The sequence below is a fragment of the Perna viridis genome, chromosome 5 (assembly GCF_037379345.1).
Source record: "Perna viridis isolate PV_CMFRI_1.1 ecotype Kerala chromosome 5, ASM3737934v1, whole genome shotgun sequence".
Lineage (NCBI taxonomy): Eukaryota > Metazoa > Mollusca > Bivalvia > Mytilida > Mytilidae > Perna > Perna viridis.
Window position 1 is genome coordinate 6,317,454 of NC_142449.1, and position 16,458 is coordinate 6,333,911.

Consider the following 16,458-nt stretch of genomic DNA (forward strand, 5'->3'; position numbering starts at 1 on the left):
CATAGTTTTGTTGTGTTTCCGGGTAAATTTTAAAGTGGTCAACAACTGGAACATCGACGTTGATACAAACTCTGTCAATTTATTGGAACATTTCCAACTTAAATGAAGCAAGTTCATTGCTACTTACATATTTATGTTTCATTTCTTGGTTTTATGGTTGTTGAGTCTGCCATGGTTGCATCGAAATTCGAATAGCTTTTAAAATTGCGTTTTGTTATTCATTGCATAACTTAGAAAGGATTGATATATGTGATATAAGAGCTCTACTTGTTATCGTATCAATGTGTTTTCATTTGACCCATATTATGGTTACAAGGACTTTACTTGGATATTTGCTGTGGACAAAATGTGTTGATGGGTTCGAGTAATTCAAGGCGGAACAGAACTATGAGCACAAGCAGTGAGGCTGAAACAGAAGTATTAGGAGCTCAAGGTGGTTCTGATTGCCCACCACCAAGATCATCTGGGAGGTCAGGTAGTGAAGACGATCAACAGGACTTGCAAGCAATCCTGGCTTACTTAATTCGAAGGTAGCTTGATGTACAAAATGTACATGTACACAGAGTAGAGATCATTTTCATATGAACATACATGTATGTAGTCATATAACATAGAACATATTATATCTTCCATACTAAAAGGCCCACAAGGGGCTAAATGAATATATATATTTTATAGAAGAAAACATTGATTAGATAGTAAGGTACATTAAAACTTACAGCATAGTAAATAGAAATCTAGTATTTAAGATAAATATATTGTACATGTACATGTATAATGTACAGTACATTTACAGGTATCAAAGAAGACTACAAACAAACTTCTACAGGTCACCACATTGTCTTCAGTGATGGTCAAAATCCATACTGTAAAGCAAGCTGTAAAATGCCTTTAAATAAATGAAGTGAAACTATTCATAAAAGACAAAATTATCTGTAGTGAGAACATACATTGTAAAATGAAATGACAGTGAGCAAAAAAATGATAACCACTGGACTGCAGGTTCCTTGCTTGGGAAAGGCACATAAAGTATGTGCTGGGGTTAAATGATACTTATGGATATTTTATATAAAGATATGAGACCAAAATTTAAAAAAAAATATGTACTAATGTAGTACAATGTATGCTTCCACCTAATTGTTAAATTGGTATATCCTAGTGGATTTATTACCTCTTCTCTTTCACATATTTTCTTTTGTGTTAAAAAATTTAAACAACAGGAAAGAAATTTTGAATGTCAGAGAAATTTGTGCATTAATGTTGTGTTATAAATTGAGTAAGCCTTTTTATGCTAATTCCCATAACAAATTTAGAATTTTTTTTTTACTGATACAAATGTGCATGTACAAATACAAATACAAACATTTGTTTGCTTATTCAGTGCCCTTCAGGGCAGTGTCAGGTACATTGTGCAAGGTTGAAAGACACAAAAATGCAGTAAACATTAATTTTCAGTTGTAAAAAATGTTCAAATAATATTTCAGTGTTCTTAAAACATTTTGCAAGTACAGTGTCAGTCTTCACAACTAAATTTCCAGTTCACAGTCCTGACATAAATTTTTCAGAAATTTTTATATATTGACTGTTTGTCTGTGGTATTTAATTTCACAGGGCCACCTCCATTTTGACAAGCCTTGGGCTTCAGACTACAGCTTAACTGTGAAAACTGTCAAATTCTGAATTGAGTCAGGAATTTCATTTGTTTCTGCAGATAAAAGCCAAATAAATAAATCTTTATCATTCAACATTATTTATTTGTGAACTTATCCTAAATATTGTTTCAGGGCATTTAAGTAAGAAATGGATTTCGCCCTTGACACCATTTTTGCATAGATTATGTATTTTTTTATTAGATGGTATATTTTTATACTGCCCTCTGTACACGTATACAATGTATTTACATGAATCATTTTCATGCCTGGTACTAGTAAATGTTACATGTACTATGTACATAAAATTGCAAGATGAAGTTGGACTTCAAATTAATAAAAACATACATGTAAAAGGTAATTGATGGCTAACTGATTATTTTTGTCTCCAGATCAAACAAAAAAGCTCAATGCCATCCCTATGGTTGATATTGCTATGTGTACATGTATAGTATTATATAAAAAAATAAGTTTTTCCAATGATTTTAAAAAATTATGTATTTAAAGCCCTCGTGAATTTAATGAAATATATATTAACAGGCAGATAATTTAAAACGAAAATTAATTTTTTTGTAGAAAATTTTAGATATTAAGTTCAGCTCTTCCTAAAAACCAGACAGAGGCTTATATTGGGTGATTCATGTATTTTTTAATCCCCAATTTTTGTTGGTTTTTTATCCTTTAGGATCAAAATACGATATGTCCATCATTGGAATTTCCCTACTATTTCTGAACACTACACGGAAATATATTCCAAATGTAATTCCTTTTTATATTATTCAATACCTCTTTTATAACCAGTTAGTATGTTTCTTGCAATTAGTTAACTCAGTAGTATTGTATTATTTCTTCAAGTGAAATTAAGATCCAGTCTTCATATCAACTCAAGATTTGAGGGACTCCTTTTTGGCCTAGGAAGGCATTTAGTAATGAATTTGCATTTAGGGAATTTATTTCTTGCAGTAGTGTGTCTGGGAGCATAAAATGTGTTGGGTATTATCTTTAATTTCTCCTTCCTATCATTAATATTTTACAATTCATAAACAGGAAGTGAAGAGGAGTGATTTTTACCTTGTGAAATTGGCAGGGAAATTCTAATTGATGAAAGTGTCTTGTTTTTGAAAATCTTGGTTTAAGGAAAGTATTTTCTTTAGCTGAAATTGGTTCTGTTTAAGTGTAATTATAATGTAGGATAAATACTCTGTTAATATAGCTTTTGAATGTAAATGCATATTAACTTTTGGATAGATTTAAAATTTCTGAAAAAGGTGAAATGGAACAAAATTTGTAAATGTGTGGAAGTTGGATCAGAAGTATGGATTGACTTCCAGTTTATGTTTATTAGAAAAGGACAGTTCTTAATAGTATTTAAAATGCAATGTATGATCACAATTTTATTTAACATCATGTAATCTTTGAAATTTTGCTCATGCTACAATTTTCACGAGAATAAAAAACCTCCAGTGCTTTCAGCACTTTGATTATTGCAAATTTTTCTGTAGGCCCATAGAAATTGTATTAGGGAATATGAGTGCAAAAAAGTAGTCCACTGGAGGTATTCAAACTTAAAATTTTGTTATTTTCAACAACAGAAAAAGAACTTGAAAATTTCCCACCAGAATTTTTAAACTATAACTAGTCAAAAAATATTTCAATATATACATGTACAGGAGTTCCCAAATGTTTTTTTGATTGGAAATCCTTCAGTAGGCCTCGTAGAATCTGTTTTCAAAAATAAGTGGAAAATTTTGGCATACATGCACATTACTCTCACATATATTTATTTCTTTGAAAGTGTACATGTATACAATGTACATGTACATGTACATTTTTGTATGACTTTACACTGATATTATTCCAAGAAAGCTTGAAGACTGTGAAAATGATATTAAAGCTTTGGTAGTCAATTACAATAATTCTATCTTTCCATGATTTTAAAGTTATGGTATATACTCCCTATAAAGAGTTCCTTCCTCAAGTCTGTTGCATTGTCAGTTCACATGATATTAACACACAACAGTCACTACTTCTACTGTTTTCTAATGTCAAGGATTTAGTGGTCTTTATATTTGGTTACAAGTCCTTGACGTATAGGTACAATTACATTGCAGAATTATTGAATTACACCCTGCATTTTCATATTTACTCAATCAATTGATAATTGCATTAATGAACATTTACTGATTGTCAAGTTCTATATTTTATACTTTCTTTGTTGTTATGTACTGGTGTTAAGCATTAATCTTTGTAAGAATCATGCAAATTCTGTAAAATGTGATTCACCTCCAAAAAGGCTACACATTTGTATTTTTGTTATTAAGTTTTTTTTTAGGTCTACACAAAAAAAAACATGTATATGGTAAAATGCATAAGTATTCATTCCAATCTGTCTGCTCTTAGGATATAATCCACATTGAAAATCAAACAGTTTCTATTGTATTATAGTGTTATTTACATAGTTATCTCCCTTAATTTTAAATTCTACAGTACAATTTTTATCTCCTAAGAAGAAGAGTTATTTATAAAAAACTACATTTTAAGTAGTACAATGTATTCCAGCTAAGAATCATGCAAAATGTGATTCATGGTTTAAAACCCTACTTATTTTATTTTTGATATTTTGTTTAAAATGCCATTGTTAAAGAGTAATGAAGGGAACAAAGGTTATAGGGGTAATCAAAAGAATGCATCCAGGAACGAAGACCAGAAATACACAACAAAGAACATAAAGTAACTAAAATCATACATACAATTTAAGAAAGGCAATTGCGCAACTTGGACTCCACTAAAAACTGGGAGCATGGACCAGGTGCAGCGGTAGGGTAAGCATCCTCTGCTTTTCTAGAAACACCCACCGGGTTGCTCATAAAAAGTCAAGTCCAGGGTAGACTAATGAGGAAAGGAAAATTATGACCTGTTGAATAAATCAGTTTTCATGGTGCAGATGGATACACCATAATGATCATAACACCATAATGTAGCAGAAACTAACATGTAGCTTTTCAAATAAATCATGTTCTTAGGAGATAAAAATTATATAAAATGCACTGTAGAATTGAAAATTAAGGGAAATAAATCGGTAAATGACAATAAAATTCAATAGAAACTTTTGGGTTTTCCATGTGGATTATCTTCAAAGAGCAGACAGATGAATGAATGATTATACATATCATCATATAGGCCAATAAAGCAACTTACATGTAATAACAAAAATACAAATGTGTAGCCTTTTTTGGGTGTATTACACATATTGCAGAATTTGCATGATTCCTACAAAGACTAATACTTAATTTCTGTTTCCTATAACATTTTAAACAAAATATCAAAAAGAAAACCATGAATCACATTTTGCATGATTCTTACCAGGAGTGCTACTTAATATACATGTAATAACCAGACAAGGAATATGTATAGTTAGTTAGCACAAGAAGTTAAAAGAGTCTTTTGAAGTAAAGGGAATATGAATTTTAAGGGGTTCAATTTTACTTTTGATAGTGGAAGATACATGACCCTAGATTTAATATCAAAATTCCACTTGAAGAAAACCTAACATACTCAATAAAATTCTATGTAGTGTAATATTGAAAGTATATGACCTAAATGTACATGTACAAATGTATGTCAATGAAATTTGGAAAGTCCAGGGTCAGAAATCAAGAGTCCTGGACCACAGGTCTACATTTGTACATGTACACTTGGCCCCTGAACTGTCTACTAATTAATAACTGCTTAAGTCTTTTACATTGTAGATCAAAAGACACAAAACTACATGGGTTGTTGCATTTGTATTTTAGATTAGACTAGCCACTTCCAGTCACAAAAAATAATTTATAGAAGTAAACACAGCAGATTTCTGTTTTGTTGACATCCCCCTTTTTGAAGATAAATTGTACTCCATGTACATTTAAATACAATTTAACTACACTACCTCAATAATTCATTTCTGTTTGAATAGTTAAAAGATTATACATATGTGTAGGTAAATAGTTCACAATAAAGATAAATTTAGCATTGTTTTTAAAAATAAATTCTGGATGACCTTTACTGTTTGATAATGCATCAAATTCACAGAAATGTTTTATTTGTGTTGAATTTAATTTTAAAATGATTAACAAATATCACTATAATTATATTTATACTTTTCCTACATGTCTTTAGACCAAAACATCCTTGTTGATTTGTTGATATAAATATTCATGTAATAACAATGTCATTTTTGGGAACATGTAAGCAGTGACCTTTCTTAGGTTCAGAAAACAGAAGGTTTATTAGCTTACAGAGAAATCTATTGGCCGACCGCATGAAAACATAATGAGTTGTTCCTTTTATGATTTTATTGCTTATTAAAATTTTGTTGTGGCGACAGAATTCCATTTATGAATTATTGATTGAAGGTATTGCTTACATATTCATGTATCAAAAATATTTTCATTTTAAATACATGTTCATTGCCTGAATATAGCTGAAATATTGCTGCTCCGGTGTTAAACCCCAACAATCAATCAAATACATGTACCATGACAGTACAATAGATATTTGTATATATGCAGTATGGAGTAGGCAAATATTGCCAAATGCTGAATGAAGCAGTTTTTGCTACTAACACTTGACAATCTGACAGTGTTTAGACTAGGTTTCATTAATTAGCTTGTTTTCTATCATTGACTAGACCTACTTTCATTAGTCTAGTGGTACATGTATGCTAACAATGAATAGGTCTGTTTTCATAGTCAGATGGTGTGTCATTATTGACTAAGCCTGGTATATAGGAATTACCCTGTCTGTCTGTCCGTCCAACTGTCCACATTCCTTTTAAGTGCCTGTCCCTTAAAAAGCTCAAGGGAATTTGATGCCATTTTGTAGGTAGGCTGGGTATGATATGTAGATGTGCATGAAGGAACATAATAACTGATGGAGGGCTCCAAAGGGAGTTAATCCAAATTATTGGTTTTATATGTTACAACCTTGTAAGAGCAAATCCTTCCAAGACCATTCAAGCGATTTTGATGTTATTGTGTAGGAAGGCTGGAAATCATGTGTAGATGTGCATGGAGGAATGTGATTACTGTCAGAGGATTTCAAATTGAGATAATCAAATTTATTGGTTTAATGTTACAACGTTGTAAGTGCAACTCATCCTAAACTGCTCAAGGGATTTTTATATTATTTTATAAGATGGTGTGAATTCATATATTAATATGTATGTTGGAACACAATTACTGTCAGAGGACTCCAAAGGGAGTTAATCTATATTCATGACTTTACCTGTTTAAATCTTGTAAATACAACTCCTAAACTGCACAAGGAATTTTGATGTTATTTTAGGGATGGTTGGGTGTCATAAATATATGTGCATAGAGGAATATGATTACTGTTGGATGACTCCAAAGGGAGATAAATCCAAATTAAAGGTTTTGCATTTGAGTCCTTTTACATGTAAAGCAGGGAGTATTCTCTTTGTAAGCTTGCTCACAGTATTTCCTGTTTGATTGTTATCATTGACTAGACTTGTTTTTATAAGTCATGTGATATGTTAACAATGACTAGGTCTGCTTTTATAGGTCATGTGATATGTTAACAATGACTAGGTCTGTTTTTATAGGTCATGTGATATGTTAACAATGACTAGGTCTGTTTTAATAGGTCATGTGATATGCTAACAAAGACTAGGTCTGTTTTTATAAGTTATGTGGTATGCTAACAATGACTAGGTCTGTTTTTATAAGTTATGTGGTATGCTAACAATGACTAGGTCTGTTTTTATAGGTCATGTGATATGTTAACAATGACTAGGTCTGTTTATATAGGTCATGTGATATGTTAACAATGACTAGGTTTCTTTTTATTAGTCTGGCTGTTAATTATCATTGAATAAGTCTGTTTACATTAGCTAGCACTCCACAGTTTAGTTAAGCTAGGGATGAAAAATGACATAAATGGAAACTTGTGGTTGCTATCGTGATTAAAAATGAGGATTCTATTGTAAATAAAACAATTTCTGAAAAAGGTGACTTCTATAAGTATTTTGCAATGTTTCATATATTTTTCATTGTTGAAGGGGCTTTTTTCATTGACAATTTGACTTCATTGTGAAGGTGAAAGGAAGTCAAAAAGTGGGTTACAGAGTGAAATAGCTAAAAATCTAAACGGCAATGCCCATATGAAGAAAGGGTTTTCCAAGGAAGAAGTTTTGACAATTTCAATGCCAGAAATAAAAATTTAAGATTTTCTGTGGGAAATTTGACATTTTAATTTTTCATTAACTTTTTCTCAAATTTTAGCATATTTTTGCATGGTTTCTGTGGTAACCCTATTTTTTTTGTGCACATATTTTTCCAAGAAAATTTTTACTGCGTTCTGAAGGCCTTGGTTTGAGTTATTTCTAGAAAAATAGATTTATAGATGCTTGACAAATTTTTAAAGTGATATATGTTACAAAGCATCAGATTACAAGACCAAAATTAGGTAGTTCTAAAATTCTCTGCTGACCTAAGTAATCAGGTTATGAAATTTATATTGGCTAAGCCTGTTTGTATTTGTTTGGTGCTAACATTGACTAGGTCTGTTTTTAGTGGGCAGGTGAGGATTGTTACCCAGCACGAGGAGGCTGATGATGATGGTGACTCAAGTGACTATGAATTTTGTAGCAGTGCTTCCAAACCACCAAAACGTATGTATTGATATCATATTATTTAGGCTAAAAACCACTAATTCCACTTTCCATAGGCTTCTATGCTAATTTCACAATATTCAATGGCTTCTCTGGACTTTACCTTAACTTTAACCTGCAGAGGACTATATATCAGCATGATCCTACATATGTCAGCTCACAATCCTCAGAATGGCATGTGGGGTTAGCAGACTTGCAGTGCAGTACTGGTCACCGGAAGTGAAGGGTCTATAAATAGCATGGGAAATCCCAGTGTTTTCACAAGATAGGGGTATATTTAAAAATCATTATGGAGATTAGGCTTCACATCACAAGAAGCAAAATGCACCTATAAAATGTACAGAAATGTTTTTCCTTTCAGAAACTGTTTAAATGTTTTAAATAAGATGAGAACTTTTTTCACAGCACTATGAGGAACAGGGGTAATTTCTGCGTAGGACTACTTTTGCGTACGTTCCAAATGCTCATTGGTTGAATTGGTGGTCTGTAACCTAAAGAGTCACTTTTTGTCTTAGAAAAAATAAATAACTATACAGGTATCTTCCTACACACATACTGAATGCATTTGCAAAGTTTCAGTAAAATGTGACAAGCACTTTTTTAAATATTTGATTTTTAAATATAGGGTAACCAAGTTGTGCGAGCAAAAAAGTGACAATATTCTACCATACTTAAATGCATTAAATATTTGCAAAGAACTTTTTCTGACTTTTCAAATAAAAAATATCATTCACAACTTGTTTTTTAACAATATTAATGAAGAAATAGTTTTAAAAGTAATCATTTTCTGAGAAATTGGTCTATTTTTAAAAATTTATTTCTGACATGCCTCCCCCTTTTTCTTGATCACATGTAAAAAATCCTAAATCTTTAAATTTTCACAAAAGGTGATATATTTGGCTTTAAATTTGTAAATACAGTGTTTTCACATTAAAACATGACCAGTAAAGGGCATCTAAAGCAAAAAAAGTACTCAATAATGGATTTTCCATGTTGCCATAGGGGAATGCTGATATGGCCTTAACCGCAGTAATGAAAGTGAGTTTTTCCTCATTTCTAACCTAATTTTTGCTCACATCTACACAAAACTTGATTTCAAGTGCTTATTACCACCATATTTAGGTAAATATAACCCTCAAAGTTTAATATTTGACATTTTTACTAAATTTTCGACACTTTTTACAAGATAGGACATAAAAATCAGCCAAAAAAGACCAATTTTCCATAATTTGGACCTATAACTTAAAAAAATGCATATTTTGAAGGATGTTTGTAGTGTATTTCTCTCATGGCAAAGTTAACAAGATCTTCAAGTAGTTTAAAGCTATTTCAAGAAACTTTTCATTTTGCCATGGCTTCAACTTAAGGCTAAAAACCACTAATTCCACTTTCCATAGGCTTCTATGCTAATTTCACAATATTCAATGGCTTCTCTGGACTTTACCTTAACTTTAACCTGCAGAGGACTATATATCAGCATGATCCTACATATGTCAGCTCACAATCCTCAGAATGGCATGTGGGGTTAGCAGACTTGCAGTGCAGTACTGGTCACCGGAAGTGAAGGGTCTATAAATAGCATGGGAAATCCCAGTGTTTTCACAAGATAGGGGTATATTTAAAAATCATTATGGAGATTAGGCTTCACATCACAAGAAGCAAAATGCACCTATAAAATGTACAGAAATGTTTTTCCTTTCAGAAACTGTTTAAATGTTTTAAATAAGATGAGAACTTTTTTCACAGCACTATGAGGAACAGGGGTAATTTCTGCGTAGGACTACTTTTGCGTACGTTCCAAATGCTCATTGGTTGAATTGGTGGTCTGTAACCTTTATATTATATATAAGTAATGATAGTATTATAATCATAATTTAAGACATGTATCTAGACTGACTAGACAAACAGTTACCTTGAAATACCTGGCTCTATACTACATTATATTTTATTGTACACCAACTCATTAAAGTGTTGGTTATATTGCAACCATCTTGTCCATCTGTCTGTCTGTTACACTTTTCTGTAACAGATTTCTCAGCATTTAAGAAATGAAGGGAATGATTTATCAGTCCCCTATTCGTCTTTTGGCAAAATTCACGAAAGTGGACTTTAGTTTGCACATGTCTGTCAGTCAGGCAAATCAGTTTTCCACACTTTTTTCGTCATGCTTGGAGATGTACTTTGGTACATTACTTTACCATGACAAGTTACAGATCATGTTCAAATTTTGTTTCAGTCCATTGATCATTTGCTGAGTTATGGCATTTTGCTTTAGAAATTTATTTGTAAAAACTCAGTTTTCCACACTTTTTTTGGTCACTCTTGCATATACTTAGTTTTCGGCACTTTTCTCATTAACAAATTATGTGTGAAGTTTGCAATCTGTTCTCCTCAACAGATTTTTTTCAGGTAGGGGATTTTGTATTGCCATGCAATATACTCAGAATGCTTATTATTTGGTGTATTGCTTTTGCATGCTGACCTGCTCCATGTCTCCCCTTTTCAGGTTCCTTGTTTATTTTCTTCCTGAATACTGTAAGACTTCTGTTATGATGAATATATTTTTACAGAATTCTCACCTTTTATTGGAAGGAATGATTTGATATTTGGTGGGTAGCTTTTGCATGATGACCTGTACTTTAGATTTCTCAGAATTTATTGGAGGGAATGCTTAGATATTTGTTATATGGCTTTTGCATGAAGACTTGGACCATGTCTCCCTGTTAGTGGTTGGTTAAGTGGGATTTTCTTAGCATGATGTAGCATGCAATATACATATGTTCTGGCCTCTTTATGTATTGTTTCATTTTCACTTTCAGTTTACTTTTATGTTGCTTGAGTATATTGGAGCAACTATTTCACTGTTCCAGTTGTTTATTATTTTGTTTTGGGGTCAGGTGCAGCCTGCCCTGTGGTGTGAAGTTTTCCTTGTTATTCATTGAAGACCTATAGGTGGCCTAGAGCTAACATTTTTCATCCTGGTGGGGTTGTTGTCTCTTTTATATATTTACCATATTCATTCTCATTATTGTAATGAAAATAGGGAATTGTTTAGCCTATGTGTTCTTCATTAAAATTCTTTATCAAATACACATTGTGTCACGAATTACACTGTGTTTAATATTAAACCATTATTAAACCATGGTTCAAATTAAGAGAAGCATCAATCCTTGATACATAATTTCCATACTGTCCTCAACTGTTAAGGATTAATTTAAGTTCTGTTTGTACATATGTCCAGTAGACAAAAACTTTTCCCATGATTTTTTTTATTAATCAGAATGATTTGAAACTGGATTTGCAGCTTTTGATAGATTGTATCCTGTGTGTGGTTGTTTTAAACATCAACATTCTCTTACGTGTAAACAGAGTGACAGCTAACTAACTCTGCATGTCATAGCTAACTAATGGATGCTATTGGCCATAGCATACATGCCCTAGTGAAGTAATGGATGCTATAGGCCATAGTATACATGCCCTAGCTAACTAATGGATGCTATAGGCCATAGTATACATGTCCTAGCTAACTAATGGATGCTATATGCCATAGTATACATTGTTGTATGTGCCCTATGGATAATCATTTTAGTTCTTATGTTCAATAAATCTAAATCACAGGAAAACAGTAGTCACAGCGTAACATACATGTATCATATCAGTATATGTATGTGAACATTTTTGAGATATGCTTCTTTAATATACATATTTGTGCTTTTTAATTTGGTATTTTTTCTATTTGTAGCTGATGACAATCCAGACTTAAGTAGAATTGAGGTAAATATTACTGTTAAATCTGACTTTACAGTAAAAGTTCTATTTTTAGCTCACCTAGCCAAAGGCTAGTGATTTCCATCACTTGGTGTCTGTCGGCGTCGTTGTCGTCTTTGTTAAAAATTATACAAAACTCTTCTCGTCTGAAACTACTTGACTAATTAGACCCAAACTTGGTATGAATGTTCCTTGGGATATCCTGCATAGAACTGATGTGGGGATTTTTGATTCGTTGAAAAGCATGGCTGCTGTTACTAAAAATAGAACATAGGGGTCAGACAATAGTTTTTCACATATATCTCCAAAATGGTTAGATTTAGCCCATTTTGAAAGGGGTAGAAGTGTTCAGCATGATGAAATCTATCTCTGGTCAAATTTTGGTTTTAGTTGAGTCTTGTTGGAGATATTGCCCTTTTTCAGCGATATTTGCTATTTTTAATGTTAAAAAATCTTCTCCTCTGACATTATTCGATCAATTGAAACCAAACTTGGTATGAATGTTCCTTGGCGTATCCTGCATAGAACTGACTGGGGATTTTTGATCTGTCAAAAAATATGGCAGTCATTACTAAAAATAGAATATAGGGGTCAGACAGTAGTTTTTCGCATATATCTCCATAACCGTTAGGTTTAGCCAAATTCTTTCAATAGATGAAATGATCCATATTATTAGGACTACAAAAGTCTTCAGAGATAAAAGTTCTCAGATGACTCCTTGTAAGAGTTATTAAAAGGGGAAAAATGTTTTTTTTTTTCAGTTTTCAGTCAATATCTTGAAAACTAAGATAGAATAAAAGAAACTTTCAATTGTTGAAAAGATCTTATGATAAGTCCCATCAATGACCTCTTGAGTCAAAATTGTTGGACAACTTCTTGTTAAATTTATTGCCTTTAAAAGGCAAAATTCAAACAGGTGAGCGATTCAAGCTCCTGGGAGCCTCATGTTTCTGCTCTTCTCGTGGCAATAAAAATTTTCCTTTCTTAACAAATGAATTTAAATACTCATTTACTTACACACTTTTAAATAACCATGAAGATTGATAATAAATTTGAATGAAAGTAACAGCAAAAAAATTTGAATTGTGGTATTAATTGGAGTATCTAGGTATCTTGATATTATATACCTATAGAAATTATTAGATAAGAACTTCCATTGACTATATTAATGCATCTACATGTGGCAGTATACATTTTGTTTTAATAGGGACCAAGTAAAACAAAAACATTTTGTATATTTTGTATCAACAAATTCATTGTTATGAAGAATACAAATGAAGCATTCTTCAGGTTATGTATTGATGTCTATGTGATGGTAGAACATAGATTATAAATGGAGCTAACTCATAAGTTGGGTATTTACAATTCTAGTTGCTCAGTCTTTTAGTATGACCTCAAAAATACTGTTTTACATTAAGGATGAAAAAATTCAAAAACGAGTGTTTGATTTCAAGAAAAAATGAATGCTTGAGGTTTTTTGAAATGCGAATTTTGGATTTTGGATTTTTTGGTCTTCATCATCAGATAATTGGTAGTCCATGTTGAGGTTTAAAGTGTGTGAAGTCAAATTTGATTTCATGAAAAATTGAGATCTTTGGCCAGTTTGGGTTTTTTGTTAGGCATACTATAACTGTCTATTTAGTCTTTGCATTCTGGTCCATTCTAGGTAAGTATATTATTAAGTTCTATTACCACATTCAGAAACTTGTGCAGAGTCAAATATTTAATTACATTATCAATCTTGAATTTAATACTTGTCTCGCCCCGTGCAGTTCCGGGTTTCAAAATAATAGGCCTGCAGCAGCCCTAAGCTTGTTCAGAACCCTGGCTGGGGGCTAGGGCACTCTGCCCACAGAGCAACTGGGTTGTGTGCCCCAGAGGGTGGAATGGGGTACCCCTGACGTGTTACATGCTGGGGTTGTCAGGCTATACCATAGTGGTGCACCATGTTGGGAAAGATGCCACATTCCTGGCACATTAAAGAAACCTGCTGTGGTATTCGATACGAGTAGGAACCTTTGTGCTCTGCCACAGGAGGCTAAATTGCCCGACCCTACCCATCCCTCCCTTTTTCTAGTGGCAATCAAAATTTGTCGACCCTATTATCCCTTTGTCCCATCCCTGATTTCATTTTATCATCATCATCATTTCATATTCATTATATCATCCATTTCATGTTCATCGCTAGGATTTAGCTGAAATATTGCTGTTTGGGCGTTAAACCCCAATAATCAATCAATTGATACTTATTTCAGCTGCCCAGAGATCAACCTTGGCTGTTGTATCAAGCTGTACCCTGCAGATCATTTTGTTGTCTTGTCAGTTTTAGAAAAATCAGCTGCTTAGGGAAGCCAAAATTCTTTCAACAAATGACAAACGTGTATATCAGACACATTTACTAAAATCAAATCAATAGGTCAGAATATAGGAACAAGGATAGATGTAGATATTTAGAACATGCTATGTGACCTTGTGTTTATTATATGTGAAGTTCTTACATTGACAGCTGAACAGGAGAAATTTTAGCCTAGTCTATACTGTAGAACAACTGACCCATATTGTATACTGGTACCTTAGTTTATAAATGGTTATAGGAAGCTTAACTTCATCTTTTGTAGTGATTGATTATGCAAGCAAAATTTTCAAGTTTGAATGAAAAGCTTTTTTGTTTTTGCAGCTCAGTCTTGGTAATACAAGTTTCAAAAGTGGTCACTTTGATAGTACTGGTATTTACCACTGACTGCCAGTAAATTATTCAGTAACCTTCCATTGAATCTTATATGGAGAATGGTTTTAATCAATTTAAGACCTTACCGAATTAACTACTGTATTTTTAGTTTGAACTGGCCCTTACCTGAATAATTGTAGAAAAATTTTACTTTTCTATTTTATGTCAGCTTCAAACTTTTTTTAAAATCTAATTACTTGTTAGAATAGGAAGTGAATGCATATGTAACGCAAATATACCCACATTGTGTAATATAGGTTTTTTGGGGGTTTTTTTTAAACAAACAAAAGAAAGTATTGTTTTTCCTTAAAATTGTCCATAATAATAGCATAGTACAGAAAATTAATTTTGTGCAAAATAAAAATACATGTTACAAGTTATTCAAAGAATTTTAAAGTACACATAATAAGTGGTATTGTTTCTCTTTTATTGAATTTATGTGATCATGCATTGGTATTTTATTAATTAGAAAATGTGGTATGATAATACCATTTAAATACCTTGACCCAATAACTATAAAATGGTGTCATGATGTGGGATCGGAAGTCCTGAATTTAGACTTAAATCTTGAATGTCTTTGTACTTCTGTATAGACCATTTTATAGGACAGGTCCATGTAACTGTTCAAGCAATTAAATAATTATCTTATTGTTTGCTGTTGGTTCTTAATGGTCCAATAGACTGTGATTTTGATGAAAATTATACTTTGTACTGGTTTAATTTTTGCGACAGCTGCTTTTTGCTTAAATGCAAGAGACAGTAGAATTGTAGCAGATCATTCAGTAACAAATATAGATGAACTGTTAGCATGGAGATTATTGTTTAAGAGGCAGATCTTTTACATTGAAGTCATTTTATGGTTGTAATGAGTTTATCATAACTGTCAATTTGTCTTGTTATGTATTTTGATGTGTAACTGTTGGTAATCATTATTTTTTCTTCAGACAAATGATCTGAGATTACAAATACTGAAGGACACAGGAAGACTGCAAAAGACAGAAATGAGAAAGAAACCTTCTCATCTTGTTGGGTTGATTCAAAATGTGAGTTTGTAAAAACAATAGTGAAAGAGGGAAGGAGGGGGTTTCAGTTGAAATTCAATCTTATGAAATTAGTTGATAATAGAGATTGAGAATAAAACAAAAAGGTACTGAATAATTATTAGGTGAGTTAACATCTCTGTATTCAAGTTTTTTGCACAAATTGAGCTTATGTTGGTCTTTCATTGCCAAAGATATGAATACTAAGCATGTTAAAGTGGTTTCTCCCATTCTAAGTTGGTGATTAAAAATGCATGTGACTTTTTAACTACCAGGTGGTGATTAAATTTCTGTCAGATATTTCCCAAAATTTTAAATTTCCTGGTTTTCTACTGATTTCATGGGAGAAACAGAGTCTCCTCCAATGCTCTTGGTGATTACAAGATTTGTCCTTATGAGATAGTTTTAGATTTAACTGTATCAAGTGGAGATATCTTGTAACCCCATGTTACTAATGGAGAATCTATATGTAATACTTATTAATAGTTTTCTCACATATACTGGTTGTTATAGAAACTGTGAGTATCTGAGATAAAAGTAATGGGCTGAGCCAAAAATCTACTAATGGTTAGACATTGGAAGTAGCTTTTACAAATTTACCCA

At 32.2% G+C, this 16,458-nt stretch overlaps 1 protein-coding gene across 2 annotated transcripts in view; it reads left to right on the top strand.

Annotated features, from left to right (window-relative positions):
* Positions 1-9: 9 nt before the first annotated feature.
* Positions 10-16,458, top strand: part of LOC148615750 (DDB1- and CUL4-associated factor 11-like) — a 29,719-nt gene continuing 13,270 nt past the window's right edge. Inside the window, exons 1-4 of one of the 2 annotated variants that reach the window (XM_088582296.1) lie at positions 10-530; positions 8,222-8,319; positions 12,062-12,093; positions 15,760-15,858. In XM_088582296.1, the coding sequence (XP_088438422.1) occupies positions 355-530; positions 8,222-8,319; positions 12,062-12,093; positions 15,760-15,858 (405 nt within the window). In that variant the 5' untranslated portion in view covers positions 10-354. Of the gene's footprint in view, positions 531-8,209; positions 8,320-12,061; positions 12,094-15,759; positions 15,859-16,458 lie in introns of both variants that reach the window. The other variant, XM_088582295.1, reaches the window with a different exon arrangement.